Below are 26,633 nucleotides of genomic sequence, written 5' to 3'. Positions count from 1 at the left end.
CTTACAGAAGGCAGGTACTGCAGGTAATTTAATGGCCAGAGTGATCTCCTGGACTAGATTCCATCGCCTGGATGGGTCGGAGAGGAATTTCACAGATTTTTTCCCACAAATTGTCCTGGGTTTGTTTAACCTGGTTTTTTGCCTCTCCCAGGAGATCACACGGTTTGGGATGGGGTGCAGGGTATGTGTTGTGATACACAAGTCATCGCAATTGTGTGGGACAGGCTCCATCAACCAGATGGTCTTTACCTGTCCGTCATTGTCTGTAAACTTCGTAGAACCACGGTTCCGTTACCTTTAATACCCTTGCCCAACAAAAATCGGTCAATCTCAGTCTTGAAATTTTCCGTTGGCCCAGCCCCGCCCGGCCTCAATAGCTTTTTGGAGAGAGTCCCAGATTCCCATGACCCTTTGTGTGAAGAAGCCTTTCCTGACATCACCCCTGAACGGCCTGGCTCGAACTTTAAGGTGATGTCCCCTTGTTCTGGGCTCCCCCCACCAGAGGAAATATTTCTCTGGATCTACCCTATCAAATCCGTTAATCATCCTAAGCGCCTCGAAATGGATCGCCACTTAATCTTTTATACTCTGTCATTGAATATATTTAAGGTGGAGATAGGTGGATTTTTGAGCGATAAGGGAGTGAAGGGTTATGGGGAGCGGGCGGGGAAGTGGAGCTGAGTCCATGATCAGATCAGCCATGATCTTATTGAATGGCGGAGCAGGCTCGAGGGGCCGAATGGCCAACTCCTGCCCCTATTTCTTATGCTCTTCTTCCATGTACTCGAGGGAATACAAGCTCAGTCTAGGCAGCCTCGCCTTGTACGTTAAACCTTTGAGGCCCGGTATCGGGAACCTGGGGCGAAGGACCTTCGGCCCAATGAGCTGAAGGGAAGATGGGGTCAATGCAGGAATGGTCAGGTGATGCCTGAGATGAGGGGGTTGTCTTTTGAAGAAAAGTTGAGCAGGTTGGGCCTCTACTCATTGGAGTTCAAAAGAATGAGAGGTGATCTTATTGAAACGTATAAGATTCTGAGGGGGCTCGACAGGGTAGATGCAGAGAGGATATTTCCACTGATGGGGGAGACTAGAACTAGGGGACCTAGTCTCAGAATAAGGGGCCGCCCATTTAAAACTGAGATGAGGAGGAATTTCTTCTCTGAGGGTTGTAAATCTGTGGAATTCTCTGCCCCAGAGAGCTGTGGAGGCTGGGTCATTGAATATATTTAATGCGGAGATAGACAGATTTTTGAGCGATAAGGAAGTGAAGGGCTATGGGGAGCGGGCGGGGAAGTGGAGCTGAGTCCATGATCTTATTGAATGGCGGAGCAGGCTCGAGGGGCCGAATGGCTGACTCCTGCTCCTATTCCTTATGCTCTTGAGCCAAGCTTGGATTATAACGGATTGTTGATGGACGGGGAGCCCCAGGAAGATGCAGCGAGCCGGTTCCAGGTTGGGGGAGGGAGTAATCGCTGTAGGAGATTGTTGATGGACGGGGAGCCCCAGGAAGATGCAGCGAGCCGGTTCCAGGTTGAGGGAGGGAGTAATCGCTGTAGGAGATTGTTGATGAACGGGGAGCCCCAGGAAGATGCAGCGAGCCGGTTCCAGGTTGGGGGAGGGAGTAATCGCTGTAGGAGATTGTTGATGGACGGGGAGCCCCAGGAAGATGCAGCGAGCCAGTTCCAGGTTGAGGGAGGGAGTAATCGCTGTAGGAGATTGTTGATGAACGGGGAGCACCAGGAAGATACAGCGAGCCAGTTCCAGGTTGAGGGAGGGAGTAATCGCTGTAGGAGATTGTTGATGGACGGGGAGCCCCAGGAAGATGCAGCGAGCCGGTTCCAGGTTGAGGGAGGGAGTAATCGCTGTCGGAGACGACTAGATCGTGGGAGGACTGGAGTCTAACCCTATCACCTTTAACCCTCCCAGGTGCCCAGGCTCCCAGCGTGACCCACGACCTCCCACGGGTAACTGAGCCGCCCTACACATTGTCTCTCGGGGCCCGGATCCACTGCCCACTCGGGATCTCCCGCGTCCAGTCCAACTGTTCTCTGACCGCTCTGGAGTTCCTGACCCAGGACAAGACATCGGCCAAGGTGAGAGGGTTCAATTAAGGGGCCCAGGGATCGGGAGGTGGGCCGTGGCCACCCAGGTAGCAGAAAGGCCTCACATCACATCAAACCCCTAATGTATGGGCCGGAGCAGGAGAGGGGCCGATTGGTTAACCCAGAAACCATGACTGGTGTCTCTCAGTCCCTCTCCTTCAGGGAGGTATCTGCACACTGACTGGTGTCTCTTAGTCTCCCTCCCTCAGGGTGATATCTGTACACTGACTGGTGTCTCTCAGTCCCCTCTCCCTCAGGGAGATATCTGTACACTGACTGGTGTCTCTCAGTCCCTCTCCCTCAGGGAGATATCTGTACACTGACTGGTGTCTCTCAGTCCCTCTCTCCCTCAGGGTGATATCTGTACACTGACTGGTGTCTCTCAGTCCCTCTCCCTCAGGGAGATATCTGTACACTGACTGGTGTCTCTCAGTCCCCTCTCCCTCAGGGTGATATCTGTACACTGACTGGTGTCTCTCAGTCCCTCTCTCCCTCAGGGAGATATCTGTACACTGACTGGTGTCTCTCAGTCCCTCTCCCTCAGGGAGATATCTGTACACTGACTGGTGTCTCTCAGTCCCTCTCCCTCAGGGAGATATCTGTACACTGACTGGTGTCTCTCAGTCCCCTCTCCCTCAGGGAGATATCTGTACACTGACTGGTGTCTCTCAGTCCCTCTCCCTCAGGGAGATATCTGTACACTGACTGGTGTCTCAGTCCCCTCTCCCTCAGGGAGATATCTGTACACTGACTGGTGTCTCACAGTCCCTCTCCCTCAGGGAGATATCTGTACACTGACTGGTGTCTCTCAGTCCCTCTCCCTCAGGGGGATATCTGTACACTGACTGGTGTCTCTCAGTCCCTCTCCCTCAGGGAGATATCTGTACACTGACTGGTGTCTCTCAGTCCCTCTCCCTCAGGGAGATATCTGTACACTGACTGGTGTCTCTCAGTCCCCTCTCCCTCAGGGAGATATCTGTACACTGACTGGTGTCTCACAGTCCCTCTCCCTCAGGGAGATATCTGTACACTGACGGGTGCCTCTCGTTCTGGGTCTGATTTGCGGTTTCTGATCCTCTCCCCTCAGCTGTCTATGACGGAAGGACACCGGTTTGATAAGGATGTTGAGCTGCTGGTTTACTACGATAATGTTCACAAACCGAGCGCCATCATCGAAGCCGGGGTAGATACTGCGGCACCAGGTAAACGGGCAAGGGTCGGCCCGATCTGTACATGGTGGTGGGGGGGGGGGGGGGGGGGGGGGGGGGGGGGGGGCAGAGTGGGCAGGGGTGGGGGCTGCATGGGGTGTGACGGGCTTAGGGACCGGCTGGAGGGAGAGGCTGGGTTAGGGACAAGGTGGTTTTGGGGTGTGCTGGGAGGAGAAGCTGTGTTATAGATGGGCCTGGGTCAGGGGTTATGCTGGGGTCAGGTGAGATGGATGGATAGGCTGGGTTATAGATGGACCTGGGTCAGGGGTTATGCTTGGGTCGGGTGTACGGATGGATAGGCTGGGTTATAGATGGACCTGGGTCAGGGGTTATACTAGGGTCGGGTGTACGGATGGATAGGGTGTGTTATAGATGGGCCTGGGGCAGGGGTTGTGCTGGGGTTGGGTGAGATGGATGGATAGGCTGGGTTATAGATGGGCCTGGGTCAGGGGTTATGCTAGGGTCGGGTGTACGGATGGATAGGCTGGGTTATAGATGGACCTGGGTCAGGGGTTATACTAGGGTCGGGTGTACGGATGGATAGGGTGTGTTATAGATGGGCCTGGGTCAGGGGTTGTGCTGGGGTTGGGTGAGATGGATGGATAGGCTGGGTTATAGATGGGCCTGGGTCAGGGGTTATGCTGGGGTCGGGTGTACGGATGGATAGGGTGTGTTATAGATGGGCCTGGGTCAGGGGTTGTGCTGGGGTTGGGTGAGATGGATGGATAGGCTGGGTTATAGATGGGCCTGGGTCAGGGGTTGTGCTGGGGTTGGGTGAGATGGATGGATAGGTTGGGTTATAGATGGGCCTGGGTCAGGGGTTATGCTAGGGTCGGGTGTACGGATGGATAGGCTGGGTTATAGATGGGCCTGGGTCAGGGGTTATGCTGGGATCGGGTGTACGGATGGATAGGCTGGGTTATAGATGGGCCTGGGTCAGGGGTTATACTAGGGTCGGGTGTACGGATGGATAGGCTGGGTTATCGATGGGCCTGGGTCAGGGGTTGTGCTGGGGTCGGGTGTACGGATGGATAGGCTGGGTTATCGATGGGCCTGGGTCAGGGGTTATACTAGGGTCGGGTGTACGGATGGATAGGCTGTGTTATAGATGGGCCTGGGTCAGGGGTTGTGCTGGGGTTGGGTGAGATGGATGGATAGGCTGGGTTATAGATGGACCTGGGTCAGGGGTTATGCTGGGGTCGGGTGTACGGATGGATAGGCTGGGTTATAGATGGACCTGGGTCAGGGGTTATGCTAGGGTCGGGTGTACGGATGGATAGGCTGTGTTATAGATGGGCCTGGGGCAGGGGTTGTGCTGGGGTTGGGTGAGATGGATGGATAGGCTGGGTTATAGATGGACCTGGGTCAGGGGTTATACTAGGGTCGGGTGTACGGATGGATAGGCTGTGTTATAGATGGGCCTGGGTCAGGGGTTGTGCTGGGGTTGGGTGAGATGGATGGATAGGCTGGGTTATAGATGGGCCTGGGTCAGGGGTTGTGCTGGGGTTGGGTGAGATGGATGGATAGGGTGTGTTATAGATGGGCCTGGGTCAGGGGTTATACTAGGGTCGGGTGTACGGATGGATAGGCTGGGTTATCGATGGGCCTGGGTCAGGGGTTGTGCTGGGGTTGGGTGTACGGATGGATAGGCTGGGTTATCGATGGGCCTGGGTCAGGGGTTATACTAGGGTCGGGTGTACGGATGGATAGGGTGTGTTATAGATGGGCCTGGGTCAGGGGTTATGCTGGGGTTGGGTGAGATGGATGGATAGGCTGGGTTATAGATGGGCCTGGGTCAGGGGTTATGCTAGGGTCGGGTGTACGGATGGATAGGCTGGGTTATAGATGGGCCTGGGTCAGGGGTTGTGCTGGGGTCGGGTGTACGGATGGATAGGCTGGGTTATAGATGGGCCTGGGTCAGGGGTTGTGCTGGGGTTGGATAGGCTGGAGAGAGGGAGCCCGTGCTTCGAGGAGCTCCAATTCCGGTCCAGTACAGTCCTGTTTGCTCTTTATTCAGGGACCCTGATGGGAGACCCCACAGTCATGCTCACCTTCTATCCCAGTTTTCCTGAGAAATCCTCCCAGGTTACATCGGGGGAGTTCATCTTCCTCATCGATCGTTCCGGAAGCATGGATTGCCGAATGTCACACTGTGGCAGAGAGACCACCCGTATTCAAAGCGCCCAGGTAATGTGTGTGGGGGAGGGGGGGACTCTGTGTGGGTGAGGGGGGGGGGGATCTGTGTTAATTAGCAGCGTAACGGTCACTCACTGTGTAACTGTACAGAGTCACTGTTTATTCAGGGTAAGGTTCACTCACTGTAACTGTACAGAGTCACTGTTTATTCAGGGTAAGGGTCACTCACTGTAACTGTACAGAGTCACTGTTTATTCAGGGTAAGGGTCATTCACTAACTGTACAGAGTCACTGTTTATTCAGGGTAAGGGTCACTCACTGTAACTGTACAGAGTCACTGTTTATTCAGGGTAAGGGTCACTCACTAACTGTACAGAGTCACTGTTTATTCAGGGTAAGGGTCACTCACTAACTGTACAGAGTCATTGTTTATTCAGGGTAAGGGTCACTCACCATCTGTACAGAGTCACTGTTTATTCAGGGTAAGGGTCACTCACTGTAACTGTACAGAGTCACTGTTTATTCAGGGTAAGGGTCACTCACTAACTGTACAGAGTCATTGTTTATTCAGGGTAAGGGTCACTCACTAACTGTACAGAGTCACTGTTTATTCAGGGTAAGGGGTCACTCACTATAACTGTACAGAGTCACTGTTTATTGAGGGTAAGGGTCACTCACTAACTGTATAGAGTCACTGTTTATTCAGGGTAAGGGTCACTCACTAACTGTATAGAGTCACTGTTTATTCATTGAAACATAGAAACATAGAAAATAGGTGCAGGAGCAGGCCATTCAGCCCTTCTAGCCTGCACCGCCATTCAATGAGTTCATGGCTGAACATGAAACTTCAGTATCCCCTTCCTGCTTTCTCTCCATAACCCTTGATCCCCCGAGTAGTAAGGACTTCATCTAACTCCCTTTTGAATATATTTAGTGAATTGGCCTCAACTACTTTCTGTGGTAGAAAATTCCACAGGTTCAGCACTCTCTGGGTGAAGAAGTTTCTCCTCATCTCGGTCCTAAATGGCTTGCCCCTTATCCTCAGACTGTGACCCCTGGTTCTGGACTTCCCCAACATTGGGAACATTCTTCCTGCATCTAACCTGTCTAAACCCGTCAGAATTTTAAACGTTTCTATGAGGTCCCCTCTCATTCTTCTGAACTCCAGTGAATACAAGCCCAGTTGATCCAGTCTTTCTTGATAGGTCAGTCCCGCCATCCCAGGAATCAGTCTGGTGAACCTTCGCTGCACTCCCTCAATAGCAAGAATGTCCTTCCTCAAGTTAGGAGACCAAAACTGTACACAATACTCCAGGTGTGGCCTCACCAAGGCCCTGTACAACTGTAGCAACACCTCCCTGCCCCTGTATTCAAATCCCCTCGCTATGAAGGCCAACATGCCATTTGCTTTCTTAACCGCCTGCTGTACCTGCATGCTAACCTTCAATGACTGATGTACCATGACACCCAGGTCTCGTTGCACCTTCCCTTTTCCTAATCTGTCACCATTCAGATAATAGTCTGTCTCTCTGTTTTTACCACCAAAGTGGATAACCTCACATTTATCCACATTATACTTCATCTGCCATGCATTTGCCCACTCACCTAACCTATCCAAGTCACTCTGCAGCCTCATAGCATCCTCCTCGCAGCTCACACTGCCACCCAACTTATGTGTCATCCGCAAATTTGGAGATACTGCATTTAATCCCCTCGTCTAAATCATTAATGTACAATGTAAACAGCTGGGGCCCCAGCACAGAACCTTGCGACACCCCACTAGTCACTGCCTGCCATTCTGAAAAGTACCCGTTTACTCCTACTCTTTGCTTCCTGTCTGACAACCAGTTCTCAATCCACGTCAGCACACTACCCACAATCCCATGTGCTCTAACTTTGCACATTAATCTCTTGTGTGGGACCTTGTCGAAAGCCTTCTGAAAGTCCAAATATACCACATCAACATGTTCTCCTTTGTCCACTTTACTGGAAACATCCTCACAAAATTCCAGAAGATTTGTCAAGCATGATTTCCCTTTCACAAATCCATGCTGACTTGGACCTATCATGTCACCATTTTCCAGATGCACTGCTATGACATCCTTAATAATTGATTCCATCATTTTACCCACTACTGAGGTCAGGCTGACCGGTCTATAATTCCCTGTTTTCTCTCTCCCTCCTTTTTTAACAAGTTGGGTTACATTGGCTACCCTCCACTCCATAGGAACTGATCCAGAGTCAATGGAATGTTGGAAAATGACTGTCAATGCATCCGCTATTTCCAAGGCCACCTCCTTAAGTACTCTGGGATGCAGTCCATCAGGCCCTGGGGATTTATCGGCCTTCAATCCCATCAATTTCCCCAACACAATTTCCCGACTAATAAAGAATTCCCTCAGTTCCCCCTCCTTACTAGACCCTCTGACCCCTTTTATATCCGGAAGGTTGTTTGTATCCTCCTTAGTGAATACCGAACCAAAGTACTTGTTCAATTGGTCTGCCATTTCTTTGTTCCCCGTTATGACTTCCCCTGATTCTGACTGCAGGGGACCTACGTTTGTCTTTACTAACCTTTTTCTCTTTACATACCTATAGAAACTTTTGCAATCCACCTTAATGTTCCCTGCAAGCTTCTTCTCGTACTCCATTTTCCCTGCCCTAATCAAACCCTTTGTCCTCCTCTGCTGAGTTCTAAATTTCTCCCAGTCCCCAGGTTCGCTGCTATTTCTGGCCAATTTGTATGCCACTTCCTTGGCTTTAATACTATCCCTGATTTCCCTAGATAGCCACGGTTGAGCCACCTTCCCTTTTTTATTTTTACGCCAGACAGGAATGTACAATTGTTGTAATTCATCCATGCGGTCTCTAAATGTCTGCCATTGCCCATCCACAGTCAACCCCCTAAGTATCATTCGCCAATCTATCCTAGCCAATTCACGCCTCATACCTTCAAAGTTACCCTTCTTTAAGTTCTGGACCATGGTCTCTGAATTTACTGTTTCATTCTCCATCCTAATGCAGAATTCCACCATATTATGGTCACTCTTCCCCAAGGGGCCTCGCACAATGAGATTGCTAATTAATCCTCTCTCATTACACAACACCCAGTCTAAGATGGCCTCCCCCCTAGTTGGTTCCTCAACATATTGGTCTAGAAAACCATCCCTTATGCACTCCAGGAAATCCTCCTCCACCGTATTGCTTCCAGTTTGGCTAGCCCAATCTATGTGCATATTAAAGTCACCCATTATAACTGCTACACCTTTATTGCATGCACCCCTAATTTCCTGTTTGATGCCCTCCCCAACATCCCTATTACTGTTTGGAGGTCTGTACACAACTCCTACTAACGTTTTTTGCCCTTTGGTGTTCTGCAGCTCTACCCATATAGATTCCACATCATCCAAGCTAATGTCTTTCCTAACTATTGTATTAATCTCCTCTTTAACCAGCAATGCTACCCCACCTCCTTTTCCTTTTATTCTATCCTTCCTGAATGTTGAATACCCCTGAATGTTGAGTTCCCAGCCCTGATCATCCTGGAGCCACGTCTCCGTAATCCCAATCACATCATATTTATTAACATCTATTTGCACAATTAATTCATCCACCTTATTGCGGATACTCCTTGCATTAAAACACAAAGCCTTCAGGCTTGTTTTTTTAACACCCTTTGTCCTTTTAGAATTTTGCTGTACAGTGGCCCTTTTTGTTCTTTGCCTTGGGTTTCTCCGCCCTCCACTTTTCCTCATCTCCTTTCTGTCTTTTGCTTTTGCCTCCTTTTTGTTTCTCTCTGTCTCCCTGCATTGGTTCCCATCCCCCTGCCATATTAGTTTAAATCCTCCCCAACAGCACTAGCAAACACTCCCCCTAGGACATTGGTTCCGGTCCTGCCCAGGTGCAGACCGTCCGGTTTGTACTGGTCCCACCTCCCCCAGAACCGGTCCCAATGCCCCAGGAATTTGAATCCCTCCCTGCTGCACCATTGCTCAAGCCACGTATTCATCTGCGCTATCCTGCGATTCCTACTCTGACTATCACGTGGCACTGGTAGCAATCCCGAGATTACTACTTTTGAGGTCCTACTTTTTAATTTAGCTCCTAGCTCCTAAAATTCGTTTCGTAGGACCTCATCCCTTTTTTTACCTATGTCGTTGGTACCAATGTGCACCACAACAACTGGCTGTTCTCCCTCCCAGTTCAGAATGTCCTGCACCCGCTCCGAGACATCCTTGACCCTTGCACCAGGGAGGCAACATACCATCCTGGAGTCTCGGTCGCGGCCACAGAAACGCCTATCTATTCCCCTCACCATTGAATCCCCTATCACTATTGCTGTCCCACTCTTTTTCTTGCCCTCCTGTGCAGCAGAGTAAGGGTAAGGGTCACTCACTAACTGTACAGAGTCACTGTTTGTTTATTCAGGGTAAGGGTCACTCACTAACTGTACAGAGTCACTGTTTATTCAGGGTAAGGGTCACTCACTAACTGTACAGAGTCACTGTTTATTCAGGGTAAGGGTCACTCACTAACTGTACAGAGTCACTGTTTATTCAGGGTAATGGTCACTCACTAACTGTATAGAGTCGCTGTTTATTCAGGGTAAGGGTCACTCACTAACTGTATAGAGTCACTGTTTATTCAGGGTAAGGGTCACTCACTAACTGTACAGAGTCACTGTTTATTCAGGGTAAGGCTCACTCACTGTGTAACTGTACACAGTCACTGTTTATTCAGGATAAGGGTCACTCACTAACTGTACAGAGTCATTGTTTATTCAGGGTAAGGGTCACTCACTAACTGTACAGAGTCACTGTTTATTCAGGGTAAGGGTCACTCACTAACTGTACAGAGTCGCTGTTTATTCAGGGTAAGGGTCACTCACTAACTGTACAGAGTCACTGTTTATTCAGGGTAATGGTCACTCACTAACTGTATAGAGTCACTGTTTATTCAGGGTAAGGGTCACTCACTAACTGTACAGAGTCACTGTTTATTCAGGGTAAGGGTCACTCACTAACTGTACAGAGTCACTGTTTATTCAGGGTAAGGGTCACTCTAACTATACAGAGTCACTGTTTATTCAGGGTGAGGGTCACTCACTAACTGTACAGAGTCACTGTTTATTCAGGGTAAGGGTCACTCACTAACTGTACAGAGTCACTGTTTATTCAGGGTAAGGGTCACTCACTAACTATACAGAGTCACTGTTTATTCAGGGTAAGGGGTCACTCACTGTAACTGTACAGAGTCACTGTTTATTCAGGGTAAGGGGTCACTCACTAACTATACAGAGTCACTGTTTATTCAGGGTAAGGGTCACTCACTGTAACTGTACAGAGTCACTGTTTATTCAGGGTAAGGGTCACTCACTGTAACTGTACAGAGTCACTGTTTATTCAGGGTAAGGGTCACTCACTTACTGTACAGAGTCACTGTTTATTCAGGGTAAGGGTCACTCACTGTAACTGTACAGAGTCACTGTTTATTCAGGGTAAGGGTCACTCACTGTAACTGTACAGAGTCACTGTTTATTCAGGGTAAGGGTCACTCACTGTTACTGTACAGAGTCACTGTTTATTCAGGGTAAGGGTCACTCACTGTGTAACCGATGGGCCTGTCACTGCCCAGGCCTGACTCACAGTCTGGGGCTGGAGCAATGGATAATGTGGGGGACTCCCCTGCAGAGTGGGAGGTTGGGAACATGTGAGCCAGAAGCTGAAACTGAGACTAACGGGGCGTTTGCTCCCGCAGGATACCCTGCTCCTTCTCGTGAAGAGCCTGCCCGTGGGATGCTTCTTCAACATTTACGGATTCGGAAGCCACTTTGACTCCTTCTTCCCGTAAGTGGCAATTTCCGGGGTGTAACGGGAAACCGGGCTTCCGCCCAAGGAGAAGTTCGCACGGGTTGAGAGGTCGCCTGCATGGAGCATGTCCAGATTCTGACCTTTCACCCTTTGGCACCTGGGATGTCAAACCCTGCCCTGGACAGAGGAGGATGAAGGTCCTCTCTCTGTCTGGTGGAGGATTGAGTGGGACAGTGGGGCAAATCCTGACCTTTCCTCACACTGAGTGTAAGGTGTACGTCGCCACCGGTGATTTCCCCCAAGTCCCTCGGCTGTGTAACTGCTTTTGCCCTCTGGTGGTTTCGAATCACCCCTCTTTCAACAGTTCTGGACTTCGGAATTATAGTCGTGAACGGTAATATACAGTCGTCAACAGATCCTTTCGGTCTCCACCGTCACAGTGCTTTTATTCAAGTTGAAACACACACCTGCACCCAGTCAAAGCACATCCTGGTAATGCAACACAAACAAATACAGCCTGGCCCGTCTAAACAGGCCCCTAATGCGAAGTACCCACGTCTAAAACACGCCTGCTCGGATTCAAAATTGCACCACTGAAATCTGTCCAACAGAATGTGCGTACGCTTATGCTCCTTGCAAAAACCTCCCCACTAAAACCCTTAAGGCTTGGTCGGGACACACGACACCCTTTCACACTATGCGGTGGTGTTAAAGATGTGTGGGCTGGGAATAAGTGCTCACCCATTACCCCTCTGGCTGCTTCTCCCGATGAGGCGTGTCTTCAGGTCCAGTCTCAAGGACAGCTTCCCCGTCGAAGTAGCGAGGCTCTCTGGTGTTTCTTCTCTCCGTTCCCAGACGGAGAGCTCAGCCCTTGTGCGTTGGACGAAGCAAGCGGGCGTAGAAGAGGGGAGAGCGAGAGAGAGAGAGAGAGAGACACGGCAGCTGTGATATCTTCACAGAGCACAGCACACACGGCTTCCTGACACGCACGCAACTCTCGAGGGAAAAACTGCCTGTTGCTTAATGATTAACTATGCAGCTGCAGTACACAATACGGACACATCCACAGTTTGGAGCTACAAGCATTACAAGCTTGCAGACATTACACCAGCCAAAACTGCCTCGCTCATACTTGCAAAAATGCTTCTTGCATAAGAACCTAAGAATTAGGAACAGGAGTAGGCCATCTAGCCCCTCGAGCCTGCTCCGCCATTCAACAAGATCATGGCTGATCTGGCCGTGGACTCAGCTCCACTTACCCGCCCGCTCCCCGTAACCCTTAATTCCCTTATTGGTTAAAAATCTATCTATCTGTGACTTGAATACGTTCAATGAGCTAGCCTCAACTGCTTCCTTGGGCAGAGAATTCCACAGATTCACAACCCTCTGGGAGAAGAAATTCCTTCTCAACTCGGTTTTAAATTGGCTCCCCCGTATTTTGAGGCTGTGCCCCCTAGTTCTAGTCTCCCCGACCAGTGGAAACAATCTCTCTGCCTCTATCTTGTCTATCCCTTTCATTATTTTAAATGTTTCTATAAGATCACCCCTCATCCTTCTGAACTCCAACGAGTAAAGACCCAGTCTACTCAATCTATCATCATAAGGTAACCCCCTCATCTCCGGAATCAGCCTAGTGAATCGTCTCTGTACCCCCTCCAAAGCTAGTATATCCTTCCTTAAGTAAGGTGACCAACACTGCACGCAGTACTCCAGGTGCGGCCTCACCAATACCCTGTACAGTTGCAGCAGGACCTCCCTGCTTTTATACTCCATCCCTCTCGCAATGAAGGCCAACATTCCAGTCGCCTTCCCGATTACCTGCTGCACCTGAAAACTAACTTTTTGGGATTCATGCACAAGGACCCCCAGGTCCCTCTGCACCGCAGCATGTTGTAATTTCTCCCCATTCAAATAATATTCCCTTTTACTGTTTTTTTCCCCAAGGTGGATGACCTCACACTTTCCGACATTGTATTCCATCTGCCAAACCTTAGCCCAATCGCTTAACCTATCTAAATCTCTTTGCAGCCTCTCTGTGTCCTCTACACAACCCGCTTTCCCACTAATCTTTCTTCTCGCGGCAAAAAGTCCAACTGTCCTTGCCCCTGAGGTTGTGCAACTCAAACGTAAAATCAAGACTCTGGCCCGTTCCTTTGTCAACTGGGCTGTGTACCGCGCGATGTGTGGCTCCCGACGACTCTGTGGTCGAATAGCTATCCTTTGTCTTTCGATGGCCTGAAACCCCGGCCACTTTACTTATTGTCTCACTGATTGGGAGACAAAAGGCCTATCCAGCAAACATCCCTGTCCATGATTCCTCATCCAGCTGATGTGTATTCCTGAATGTTTTCGCCGAATCTTACAGCTGAGAGCGAGGGTCGGACAGGATGATGGATTTGCCGGGGTGGGGGGGGGGGGGGGAAAGGCATTGGGAGCCAGGCTGACGCACTCTGAACCGTAGCGTCCTGGTTACACCGGGTCAAGTGGCTCCACGTGTCATCATCCCGCTCCCACCTCTAACCCGAGCTCTCTCCCTCTCCTCCCTCTCCCTCTCCCTCTCTCCCTCTCCCTCTCCCTCTCCCTCTCCCTCTCCCTCTCCCTCTCCCTCTCGGGCAGGGCGAGTGTCGAGTACAATCAGGAGTCGATGAAGAGCGCGCTGGAGAAACTGAAGGACATCGAGGCGGACATGGGCGGGACCGAGATCCTCCAGCCCCTCACCGCCATTTACAGCAGGCCGTGTAAACCTGGGCACCCGCGGCAGGTAACGGCTCAGGTGGAATGTGTGCCGGGAGGTAACCGCTGTAAGATTAGGGTCACAGGTCACACACACACACCCCAAAGGGTCTTGGGAGTTTTATAAGGCATTTTATTAAAGGAGCGGCGGTTCAGATGCAGTCAATCACAACACACAATCAGGATACGACCATGACAAGTAGCTGGTACTAGTCCCGATATTTATCCCTCAACCAACATCACCAAAAACAGATTATCTGGTCATTTCTCACATTGATGTTTGTGGGATTTTAATGGTTAAGAACTCGAGTGTATATGTGTGTGTGTGTGTGTCCGTCCCAGGGTACAGGGGGTGCCTGAGTGTGTGTGTGTGTCCAGGGTACAGTGTGTGTGTGTGTCCAGGGTACAGTGTGTGTGTGTGTCCAGGGTACAGTGTGTGTGTGTGTCCAGGGTACAGTGTCTGTGTGTGTCTGTGTGTGTGCATGTGCGTGTCTGTGTGTCCATCCCCAGTGTGTGTAGGGGTGTGTATGTGTGTGTGTGTGTCCCCAGGGTATGTGTTTGTGTGTGTGTGTGTGTGTCCAGGGTACTGTGTGTGTGTGTGTCCAGGGTACAGTGTGTGTGTGTGTTGGAGGGGGGGGGAGCAAGGGATGTGAGAATGGCTGTGTGTGTGTGTGTGTCGGGTGTGAGCAACCATGTGAGAGTCCGGTGGGGTGGGGTCGGTGTGGGTCGTGTGTCGGGGGTCGGTGGGTCGGGGGTCAGTAGGGTAGGGGTCGGGGGGGCCGGGGAGCTGGACTCCAGATGCGGACTCCATGTCCAGACAGTGGTGGAGGAAGTTCGAGGGGTCAAAGTGTGAATATTTCTCGGGCCTACACAACCCTTCCCCCTCCCCCTTCCCCGAGTAACCCTCCCTCTGCTCTCCCCTCCCCCTGCTCTCCCCTCCCCCGAGTAACCCTCCCTCTGCTCTCCCCTCCCTCTGCTCTCCCCTCCCCCCAAGTAACCCTACCTCCGCTCTCCCCTCCCCCCGAGTAACCCTCCCTCTGCACTCCCCTCCCCCCGAGTAACCCTCCCTCTGCTCTCTCCTCCCCCGAGTAACCCTCCCTCTGCTCTCCCCTCCCCCGAGTAACCCTCACTCTGCTCTCCTCTCCCCCCGAATAACCCTCCCTCTGCTCTCCCCTCCCCCCGAGTAACCCTCCCTCTGCTCTGCCCTCCCTCTGCCCTCCCCTCTCCCGAGTAACACTCCCTCCGCTTTCCCCTCCCCCACGAGTAACCCTCCCTCCGCTCTCCCCTCCCCCACGAGTAACCCTCCCTCTGCTCTCCCCTCCCCCATGAGTAACCCTCCCTCCGCTCTCCCCTCCCCCACGAGTAACCCTCCCTCCGCTCTCCCCTCCCCCACGAGTAACCCTCCCTCTGCTCTCCCCTCCCCCGAGTAACCCTCCCTCTGTTCTCACAGCTCTTTGTTTTCACGGACGGCGAGGTGTCGAACACGAAGATGGTCCTCGCCGAAGTTAGAAAGAACGCCCACAGTCACAGGTAACGGGAGGGTGGGGGCTGTGTCCCCGGGGTGGGTGGGGAGCCCTGTGTCCCCGGGGTGGGTGGAGAGCCCTGTGTCCCCGAGGTGGGTGGGGAGCCCTGTGTCCCCGAGGTGGGTGGGGAGCCCTGTGTCCCCGAGGTGGGTGGGGAGCCCTGTGTCCCCGGGGTGGGTGGGGAGCCCTGTGTCCCCAGCCCCCTCCCCCCCCCCCCACTTCCAGAGCACAAGCGGTGGGCCCTGAATCTCCCAGGGTGCACTTCAGGCGCTGAGCCATCCCACTGGGAGCAGACACGGGGGCGGGGTCATCGCCATTTCCCAACATACGCTCGCAAGGCCGCTCCACCAATGGTGTGTGCGACTCAAAGGCCCAGCCCTCCCCCGACCTTCGCCCTCCCCCGACCTTCGCCCTCCCCCGACCTTCGCCCTCTGGTCCCAACCTCCCTCCACGACCTCCCTCTCCGACCTTCGCCCCCGACCTCCCCTCACCGACCTTCGCCCCCGACCTCCCCTCACCGACCTTCGCCCCTGACCTCCCTCCTCGACCTTTGCCCCCACGACCTTCCCCCTCTGTCCTTGCCCGCTCCTCACCCTTTCATTCCTCTGTGCTCCCCCAGTGTCTCTCACATTCTCGCCTTGGAGTCAGAAGGCCGTGAGTTCGTGCCCCCACTCCAGAGACTCGAGCCCCCACAATCCGGGGGTGACATTCCGGAGGGAGTGCTGCACTGTCGGAGGGGCCGTCTTTCAGATGAGACGTTAAACCGAGGCGCCGTCTGCGCTCTCTCTCTCTCTCTCTCTCTCTCTCTCTCTCTCTCTCTCTCTCTCTCTCGAGTGGACGGAAATGATCCCAGAGTCACTATTGGAAGAGGAGCGGGGGAGTTATCCCCGGTGCTCAATCAGCATCACCAAAACAGATTAACTGCTCATTATCCCATCGCTGTGTGTGGGAGCTTGCTGTGCGCAAATTGGCGTTTCCCACATTACAACAGTGACATCACTTCAAACAGTACTTCATCGGCTGTAAAGCCCACTGGGACGCCCGAAGGGGGTGAAGTGGGCTGTGGAACTGCTCGATATTTATACAAGTGCCTAGCGGTCCGCTCCCACGGGCCTGGCCGTTGCCCTGGCACCTACCAAACGCTTCCCTCCTGTTCTCCAGGTGTTTCTCCTTCGGGATTGGCCAGGGGGCCTCCACAGAGCTCATCAAAGGCATCGCCAAGGCCGGTTCGGGGAGCTACCAGTTCATCACCGGGGAGGAGAGAATGCAGCCAAAGGTACCGAGAGCTGGTTCGGTGTGTGTGGGGTGGGGGAGGAGACCCCGAGCCCCCCGGAATGGGGGGAAACGCCAAACCCCCGGACTGGAGGGAACCCCAGAACCTCGAGCCCCCGGACAGGGGGGAACCCCCAACCTACGTACTGGGGGGAACCCCGAGCCCCCTGTACAGAGGCGAACCCCCAACCTACGTACTGGGGGGGAACGCCGGAACCCCAGACTGGGGGGAACCCCCAACCTCCGTACTGGGGGGGAACCCCGAGCCCCCTGTACAGAGGCGAACCCCCAACCTACGTACTGGGGGGGAACGCCGGAACCCCAGACTGGAGGGAACCCCGGACTGGGGGGAACCCCCAACCTACGTACTGGGGGGGGAACGCCGGAACCCCAGACTGGAGGGAACCCCGGACTGGGGGGAACCCCCAACCTACGTACTGGGGGGAACCCCGAGCCCCCTGTACAGAGGCGAACCCCCAACCTACGTACTGGGGGGAACCCCAGACTGGAGGGAACCCCGGACTGGGGGAACCCCCAACCTACGTACTGGGGGGGAACGCCGGAACCCCAGACTGGAGGGAACCCCGGACTGGGGGGAACCCCGAGCCCCCGTACTGGGGAGAACCCCGAGCCCCTGTACTGGGGGGAACCCCGAGCCCCCGTACTGGGGAGAACCCCGAGCCCCCGTACTGGGGGGAACCCCGAGCCCCCGTACTGCGGAGAACCCCGAGCCCTGTACTGAGGGGAACCCCGAGCCCCCGTACTGGGGAAAACCCCGAGCCCCCGTACTGAGGGGAACCCCGAGCCCCCGTACTGGGGAGAACCCCGAGCCCTGTACTGAGGGGAACCCCGAGCCCCCGTACTGGGGAAAACCCCGAGCCCCCGTACTGAGGGGAACCCCGAGCCCCCGTACTGGGGAAAACCCCGAGCCCCCGTACTGAGGGGAACCCCGAGCCCCCGTACTGGGGGGAACCCCGAGCCCCCGTACTGCGGAGAACCCCGAGCCCTGTACTGAGGGAGTGCCACACTGCCGCCTATCGGGTGAGACGTTAAACCCAGGCCCCGCCTGCCCTCTCGTGTGGACAGGAATGATTGCACGGGTTCTATGACGAGAAGTTCTCGTCGGAGAGGTGATCTTATTGAAACGTATCAGATTCTGAGGGGGCTGGAGAGGGTCGATGGGGGAATCTAGAACTAGCGGGGGCATAGTTTCATCATCGGATCAGCCGTGATCTCATTGAATGGTGGAGCAGGCTCGAGGGGCCGAATGGCCGACTCCTGCTCCTATTTGTGATGATGTTTTGTCCTGGGGCCAATATTTATCCCTCAGCCAACGTCACTAAAACCTGACGGTTGATCACGGCGCTGTTTGTGGGATCTTGCTGTTCGTCAATGGGCACGCTGCGTTTCCTGCACTGCCCACAGAGGGCGCACTTCAACAAAGCATCTCATTGGTCGTGCAGCGCTTTGGGAGTTGCCCTTTGGGATGGTGAAAGGCGCTATTGAAATGCAGGCTCTGTCTCTCTCTCTCTCTCTCTCTCTCTCTCTCTCTCCCCTGTAGGTGCTGCAGAGTTTGAAGTTTGCCCTCCAACCAGCCGTGACAGGCCTGGCCATCAGCTGGGCCCTGCCCCCAGGCCTGGAGGCCGTGCTCTTATCCCAGACCCCCTCCGCGGTCTTCAACGGGCAGAGGTCCATCATCTACGCTCAGCTGAAGGGGAAGGTGAGGGACCGGGGGGGTGGGGGTCGGAATTTGGGGGAGTGGAGGGGGGGGGTGCTCAGGGTGGGTGGGGGGAGGGGTGGGAGGGTAATTTGGGGCAGGGTTGGTGGGTTCGGGGGGGGTGGATTGGGGGGGAGTGGGACGTGGGGAAGGGATGGGGGGAGGGGAGGGGGAGTGGGACGGGGGGAGGGCAGTAAAATGTCTTTGATGCGGGAAAGAAGCCCTACAGTATCTTGGAGGTGGGTCTCACACTCAGGGACCCCTTTTCTAGAGGCGGGGGGGGGGGCGGAACTGGGAGTGCAGGGGCTGTGGGGTTTCCCGGGCTGGGAGTGCAGGGGCTGTGGGGGGTTTCCTGGGCTATGAGTGCAGGGGCTGTAGGGGGTTTCCCGGGCTGGGAGTGCAGGGGCTGTGGGGGGTTTCCTGGGCTATGAGTGCAGGGGCTGTGGGGTTTCCCAGGCTGGGAGTGCAGGGGCTGTGGGGGGTTTCCTGGGCTATGAGTGCAGGGGCTGTGGGGTTTCCCAGGCTGGGAGTGCAGGGGCTGTGGGGGGTTTCCTGGGCTATGAGTGCAGGGGCTGTGGGGTTTCCCAGGCTGGGAGTGCAGGGGCTGTGGGGGGTTTCCTGGGCTATGAGTGCAGGGGCTGTTGGGGGTTTCCCGGGCTGGGAGTGCAGGGGCTGTGGGGGGTTTCCTGGGCTATGAGTGCAGGGGCTGTAGGGGGTTTCCCGGGCTGGGAGTGCAGGGGCTGTGGGGGGTTTCCTGGGCTATGAGTGCAGGGGCTGTAGGGAGTTTCCCGGGCTGGGAGTGCAGGGGCTGTGGGGGGTTTCCTGGGCTATGAGTGCAGGGGCTGTGGGGCTTCCCAGGCTGGGAGTGCAGGGGCTGTGCGGGGTTTCCCGGGCTGGGTACGCAGGGGATGTGGGGGTTTCCCGGGTGACAGTGCAGGGGCTGCAGTAAAGCGTGATGACCTTTGCCCTATGATGTAACCTGTGTTCTTTACCTCCCTCAGGTTGACCCCAGTCTGGAGGTCGAGGCGTCCCTGAAATATTCACTGGGAGACCAGCTCGTCCAAAACAGCGCCAAGTTCGGCCTTCAGGCCGACAAGACCGGGAGGTAACTGGGCCCCAACTCAGCACCTGCTGTACCCAAGCCCCAGGCCCCAATTCAGGGCCCACTCTACCCTGGGGAACCAGGCCCCAATTCAGGTCCCACTCTACCTCATCTCAGTCCTAAATGGCCGACCCCTTATCCTGAGACTGAGACCCCTGGTTCTAGACTCCCCAGCCCGGGGGAAACACCCTCCCTGCATCTACCCTGTCAAGCCCTGTAAGAGTGTTGTATGTTTCAATGAGATCACCTCTCATTCTTCTAAACTCCAGAGAATATCGGCCCAGTCTACTCAATCTCTCCTCATAGGACAATCCCCCCATCCCAGGAATCAGTCTGGTGAACCTTCGCTGCACTCCCTCTCTGGCAAGTATATCCTTCCTTAGGTAAGGAGACCCAAACTGTGCACAATACTCCAGGTGTGGTCCCACCAGGGCCCGATATAATCGCAGTAAGACGTCTTTACTCTTAGACTCAAATCCTCCTGTAATAAAGGCCAACATACTTTCTTCATTGCTTGCTGTACCTGCCTGTTAACGTTCAGTGATTGGTGTACAAGGACACCCAGGTCCCTCTGAACACCAACATTTCCCAATCTCTCTCCATTTAAAAATACTCTGTTTTTCTATTTTTCCTACCAAAGTAGATAACTTCACATCTCTCCACATTATATTCCATCTGCCATGTTCTTGCCCACTCACTTACCCTGTCTATATCCCCTTGAAGCCTCTTTGTATCCTCCTCACAACTTACATTCCCACCGAGCTTTGTATCATCAGCAAACTTGGTGTGATACCCCAATACTGGGGGTCCCTGTCAGTGATACCCCAATACTGGGGGTCCCTGTCACTGATACTCCAATACTGGGGGTCCCTGTCAGTGTGATACCCCAATACTGGGGGTCTGTGTCAGTGGGATACTCCAATACTGAGGGTCCCTGTCAGTGTGATGCCCCAATACTGGGGGACCCTGTCAGTGTGATACCCCAATACTGGGGGTCCCTATCAGTGATTCCCCAATACTGGGGGTCCCTGTTATTGTGATACCCCAATACTGGGGGTCCCTGTCATTGTGATACTCCAATACTGGGGGTCCCTGTCACTGTGATACCCCAATACTGGGGGTACCTGTCAGTGTGATACCCCAATACTGTGGGGGTCCCTGTCAGTGTGATACCCCAATACTGGGGGTCCCTGTCAGTGTGATACTCCAATACTGGGGGTCCCTGTCAGTGTGATACCCCAATACTGGGGGTCCCTGTCAATGTGATACCCCAATACTGGGGGTCCCTGTCAGTGTGATACCCCAATACGGGGGGTCCCTGTCAGTGTGATACCCCAATACTGGGGGTCCCTGTCATTGTGATACCCCAATACTGGAGGTCCTTGTCAGTGTGATACCCCAATACTGGGGGTCCTGATGACACCGAGCCCCTCTCCGAACCTCTCTCTCTGTTCCTTCAGGTCCACCATTCACCACCTGGCAGCAAAGACCATGATCGGGAGCCTGGAGTCGGGCAGCGATCGAGACACGGAGGGTGTGAAAATTCGTATCATTGAGATCAGCACCCAGGCCAATGTCATCTCCTCCCACACAGCCTTCATCGCCATCAACAAAGATCTCAACCAGCCCTTGCAAGGGCCCTTGACCAGGCGTAGTATCCCGCTTTGTTCAGGTACAGTTATTGGGGTTAAGGATCTAATCCTTTAATTAGAATGAATGCCTGACCTTTCACCCTGTGGGACCTGGGGTCAAAGTCCGCCTGAGACTGACAGGGATGGACCTCTCTCTGATGCCGGGGTGGGGTCAGTCACTGACCTTTCACCCTGTGGGGCCTTGGGTCAAAGTCCGCCTGAGACTGACCGGGATGGACCCCCCTCTGATGGCTGGGTGGGGTCAGTCACTGACCTTTCACCCTGTGGGGCCTGGGGTCAAAGTCTGCCTGAGACTGACAGGGATGGACCTCTCTCTGATGCCGGGGTGGGGTCAGTCACTGACCTTTCACCCTGTGGGGCCTGGGGTCAAAGCCCGCCCGAGACTGACAGGGATGGTCCTCCCGGAAGGGCCCCCTTCAAGTGTCAACAGCTGAGGAAGAGGGACAGACACAGGCCCTGGTGAGGGGTGTGTGTGGGCTGGGCGAAGGGTGGGGCGGCGGGGGGGGGAGAGAGGTGCCCCTCTGGTGGTGGAGGGATGGGAGAATGAAGGTTGGCCGAAGGAGCCGGGTTCAAGGGTCGCGACGCCTTGGCTCCAATCGGTCGACTGGTTTCCCCGGTCACCCTATGGCTTTACACAGCACCGCCCCCCCCACAGTGGGCCCTGCAGGTACTGAGGGGAGGGGAGGGTCCCGGCTATGGCGCGTTGGACCCCTGCGGATCGCCAACTCTGGTTGGACCTATTCCTGGAGGCTTCATCACGTGACCTCCAACCACCCTGCCCCCCCCCCCCCCCCCCCCCACACATTGTACAGGGCCTTGGCGAGACCACACCTGGAGTACCGTAATGTAATTGATATAAAGTAGAGGAAAAGTGCTCGGGGAAACTAATGACCAGATCGCGGTCTTTGAGGTTATGAAAGTGTTCGATTGGGTACGTGTAGAGAGGATGTTCCCAGTTGTGGCGGAGTCCATACACAGGTGCCAGTCACTGTTCGATCCAATGGGGAATTCAGAAGAAACATCTTCACCCAGAGGGCAGTGAGAATGTGCCACTCGCTGCCACAGGGAGAGGTTGAGGTGAATAGTCTAGTTGCATTTAAGGGGAAGCTGGACAAACACACGAGGGAGAAGGGAACAGAGGGTTCTGTTGATGGCTGGTGATGAAGAATGATGGTAAGGAGACAGTAGCAAGGACCTGTTGGGCCGATTGGGCTGTTTCTGCGCGGCAGACGAGATGGAACTCCTGAATTTGGTCACCCGACCCGCCCATCCTTATGGTGGACCCCCTTCGCACGTCAATCGGAAAGTGAAAAGACTCTTTGTTACCCGGCCTACAAGGGCTGTAGTGATACCCGCCCTCCTGTGCGCCTCAGAAACATAGGCCATGTACAGTAGGCACCTCAAGTCGCTGGAGAAATACCACCAGCGCTGTCTCCGCAAGATCCTGCCAATCCCCCGGAAGGACAGACGCACCAACGTCGGCGTCCTCGACCAGGCCCAACATCCCCAGCATCGAAGCACTGACCACACTTGACCAGCTCCGCTGGGCAGGGCCACATTGTCCGCATGGCCCCCAGACACGAGACTCCCAAAGCGAGCGCTCTACTCGGAACTCCGACACGGCAAGCGAGCCCCAGGTGGGCAGAGGAAACGTTACAAGGGACCACCCTCAAAGCCTCCCCTGATAAAGTGCAACATTCCCCCACCGACACCTGGGAACCCCTGGGCCCAAAGGCCAGTCCCGCCCCTAAGTGGAGGAAGTGCATCCGGGAGGGCGCTGAGCACCTCGAGTCTCGTCGCCGAGAGCGCGCAGAAAGCAAGCGCCAGGCAGCGGAAGGAGCGTGCGGCAAACCAGTCCCACCCTCCCCTTCCCTCAACCACTGTCTGTCCCACCTGTGACAGGGACTGTGGCTCCTGTATTGGACCGTTCAGTCACCCGAGAACTCACTGTTAGAGTGGGAGCAAGTCTTCCTCGACTCCGAGGGACTGCCTGTGATGATGATGACAAGAAGATGTGACCCTGCCTCAGCCAAGAACCGGTCCGACTCCCTCACACAGGTGTGCCTAGAGTCAGCGCACAGCACACCAGCCACTAACGTATTCCAGAGGTCCACCGCCTCTCTGGGACCGCCCAACATCTCGCCTTCGATAGACTGGGATGAGATGGGTTTGTCTTCCTGTTGGGTAAAGGGCGGGGGGGACGATCTGGGGCAAAGGTGGCTACGTGGAGCTGCGGTTCGGATCTGAGATTAATGGCGGAACAGGCTCCAACATCAGAACATCAGAAACAGGAGCAGGAGTCGGCCATTCGGCCCCTCGAGCCTGTTCCGCCATTCAATAAGATCACGGCTGATCTGATCATGGACTCAGCTCCACTTCCCCGCCCGCTCCCCATAACCTTTCACTCCCTTATCGCTCAAAAATCTGTCTATCTCCACCTTAAATATATTCAATGACCCAGCCCTCCACAGCTCTCTGGGGCAGAGAATTCCACAGATTTACAACCCTCTGAGAGAAGAAATTCCTCCTCATCTCAGTTTTAAATGGGCGGCCCCTTATTCTGAGACTATGCCCCCTAGTTCCAGTCTCCCCCATCGGTGGAAACATCCTCTCTGCATCCACCTTGTCAAACCCCCTCATAATCTTATACGTTTCAATAAGATCACCTCTCATTCTTCTGAACTCCAATGAGTAGAGGCCCAACCTACTCAACCTTTCCTCATAAGTCAACCCCCTCGTCTCAGGAATCGACCGAGTGAACCTTCTCTGAACAGCCTCCAAAGCAAGTGTATCCTTCCTTAAATACGGAGACCAAAACTGCACGCAGTACTCCAGGTGTGGCCTCACCAATACCCTGTACAGTTGTAGCAGGACTTCTCTGCTTTTATACTCAATGCCGGGGGCTGGGGTGGGAGAGGGGTGGGAGGGTTTCCTCCTGTTACTACGAAGGAGCGGGATTGGCGGGGATTTTTCCTAATGGCTGTTTCCATTCTTTTATAGGATATCAGCAAATGAGACACACTTCAAGCTTTCCAAAAATGATGATGAGCATGCAAATGTGCCCGTTACCCGCCATCAACAATATTAATGGTGATCAAAGCTTGACGTGTTCTCAGTCTGGGTGACAGCCCAGTACTGTTTGCCTGTGACCTTTCACTCCCCTGTATGTGCGCGCACCCTTCCCCCATTCTCTCGGGGGGGGGTTGCAGGGGAGAGAAATAAAGAATTGTACATTTCTGCAGTGCCTGTCACCACCTCAGGGGGCGCCAGAGCGCTTCACCGCCAATGGAAAACCTCTGAACCGTTACAATGCCCAGTTGGCGCACAGCAAGATCCCACAAACAGCAGTGCGATGAATGAGCAGATCGCCTCTTTAGAGGGATGCTGGTTGAAGGATAAAATATTGGGCCCCGGGACACCGTTGGGGGGGAGGGGGTAGAGAGCTCGGTGTCTTCCAAATAGCGGCCCTGGGGTCTTTAAGGTCCACCTGAGGGGGGCAGATCTGCTGGGGGGGGGCACCTTGGATGGTGCAGCATTCCTTCGGTACGGGCACCCCGGGGAGTGTTGGGCCTGGATTGTGAGGGGCTTGAGCCTCTGGAGCTGGGTGGGGGGGGGGGGGGGGGGTCTCGAACCCACGGACCCTCTGACTGAGAGCGAGTCGCAACCTGGCCACGGCTGACCCAGTGAGCGAGCGCTTTGGGGCTTTCCCAACCCGAGGAACATCAGAAACAGGAGCAGGAGTCGGCCATTCGGCCCCTCGAGCCTGCTCCGCCATTCAATACGATCAGGGCTGATCCGATCATGGACTCAGCTCCACTTCCCCGCCCGCTCCCCATAACCCTTCACTCCCTTATCGCTCAAAAATCTGTCTATCTCCGCCTTAAATATATTCAATGACCCAGCCCCCACAGCTCTCTGGGGCAGAGAATTCCACAGATTTACAACCCTCTGAGAGAAGAAATTCCTCCTCATCTCAGTTTTAAATGGGCGGCCCCTTATTCTAAGACCATGCCCCCTAGTTCTAGTCTCCCCCCATCAGTGGAAACATCCTCTCTGCATCCACCTTGTCAAGCCCCCTCATTATCTTATACATTTCAATAAGATCACCTCTCATTCTTCTGAACTCCAATGAGTAGAGGCCCAACCTCCTCAACCTTTCCTCATAAGTCAATTCCCAGAATCAACCGAGTGAACCTTCTCTGAACTGCTTCCAAAGCAAGTATATACTTTCGTAAATATGAAAACCAAAACTGCACGCAGTACTCCAGGTGTGGCCTCACCAATACCCTGTATAACTGTAGCAAGACTTCGCTGCTTTTATACTCCATCCCCTTTGCAATAAAGGCCAAGATACCATTGGCCTTCCTGATCACTTGCTGTACCTGCATACTCTCCTTTTATGTTTCATGCACAAGGACCCCCAGGTCTCTCTGTACTGCGGCACTTTGCAATCTTTCTCCATTTAAATAATAACTTGCTCTTTGATTTTTTTTCTGCCAAAGTGCATGACCTCACACATTTTCCCACATTATACTCCATCTGACAAAATGTTGCCCGCTCACTGAGCCTGAGTCCGCGCTCAGCCGGACATCCGTGGGTCATCCGGCTCCCGCACTTCCTGCTACCCCCACTCCCCTTTCCCGTCTCCGACAGGCCCGGCCGCTCGGTAGGCCTCGACCCGAGGACCCTGCGCTCCGACTCTCTGAGCGGGTGGGTGGCGTCGCCGCGGAGACGGGAAGGGGAATAGACTCGGCTAACGCTGTCCCGATCGTTTGTCCGCAGCCATGGCCATCAATTCTCAGAGACGTCGCGGTAAACGGTCTCTGGAGCCGAAGCCCAATCTAATAATGAAGCAGTGCGGCTTAGGATTGCTGGCAAGCACCGCCATGGACGAACACACCTGGCAGTCAGGTAAAGACAGACTTACACGCCGCCTTATTTCACCGCCCCAAAGCGTCCCACGGCCAATGTGGTACTTTGCTGAAGTGTGCTCGCTGTTGCATTGTGGGAAACGCGGTTAGCCCATTTGATAATCGCCCCTGAGGCCCCTTGGGATGTTTTACTAGGAGCAGGAGCCGGCCATTCGGCCCCTCGAGCCTGCTCCGCCATTCAATACGATCATGGCTGATCCGATCATGGACTCAGCTCCACTTCCCCGCCCGCTCCCCATAACCCTTCACTCCCTTATCGCTCAAAAATCTGTCTATCTCCGCCTTAAATATATTCAATGACCCAGCCCCCACAGCTCTCTGGGGCAGAGAATTCCACAGATTTACAACCCTCCGAGAGAAGAAATTCCTCCTCATCTCCGTTTTAAATGGGCGGCCCCTTCTTCTAAGACCATGCCCCCTAGTTCTAGTCTCCCCCATCAGTGGAAA

At 54.1% G+C, this 26,633-nt stretch overlaps 1 protein-coding gene across 1 annotated transcript in view; it reads left to right on the top strand.

The window, feature by feature from the left end:
* Nucleotides 1–26,633, top strand: part of LOC139235680 (von Willebrand factor A domain-containing protein 5A-like) — a 45,039-nt gene that overhangs the window by 9,462 nt on the left and 8,944 nt on the right. Inside the window, exons 4-16 of the mRNA XM_070866719.1 lie at nucleotides 8–14; nucleotides 1,927–2,093; nucleotides 3,190–3,304; nucleotides 5,328–5,497; nucleotides 11,204–11,292; nucleotides 13,873–14,017; nucleotides 15,440–15,519; nucleotides 16,674–16,788; nucleotides 18,346–18,504; nucleotides 19,503–19,606; nucleotides 21,064–21,275; nucleotides 24,256–24,345; nucleotides 26,038–26,166. Coding sequence (XP_070722820.1) covers nucleotides 8–14; nucleotides 1,927–2,093; nucleotides 3,190–3,304; nucleotides 5,328–5,497; nucleotides 11,204–11,292; nucleotides 13,873–14,017; nucleotides 15,440–15,519; nucleotides 16,674–16,788; nucleotides 18,346–18,504; nucleotides 19,503–19,606; nucleotides 21,064–21,275; nucleotides 24,256–24,345; nucleotides 26,038–26,166 — 1,582 coding nt within the window. The remainder of the gene's footprint in view (nucleotides 1–7; nucleotides 15–1,926; nucleotides 2,094–3,189; nucleotides 3,305–5,327; nucleotides 5,498–11,203; nucleotides 11,293–13,872; nucleotides 14,018–15,439; nucleotides 15,520–16,673; nucleotides 16,789–18,345; nucleotides 18,505–19,502; nucleotides 19,607–21,063; nucleotides 21,276–24,255; nucleotides 24,346–26,037; nucleotides 26,167–26,633) is intronic.

Source organism: Pristiophorus japonicus, chromosome 23 (assembly GCF_044704955.1).
Source record: "Pristiophorus japonicus isolate sPriJap1 chromosome 23, sPriJap1.hap1, whole genome shotgun sequence".
NCBI lineage: Eukaryota > Metazoa > Chordata > Chondrichthyes > Pristiophoridae > Pristiophorus > Pristiophorus japonicus.
This window is presented reverse-complemented; position numbering and strand designations above follow the sequence as displayed.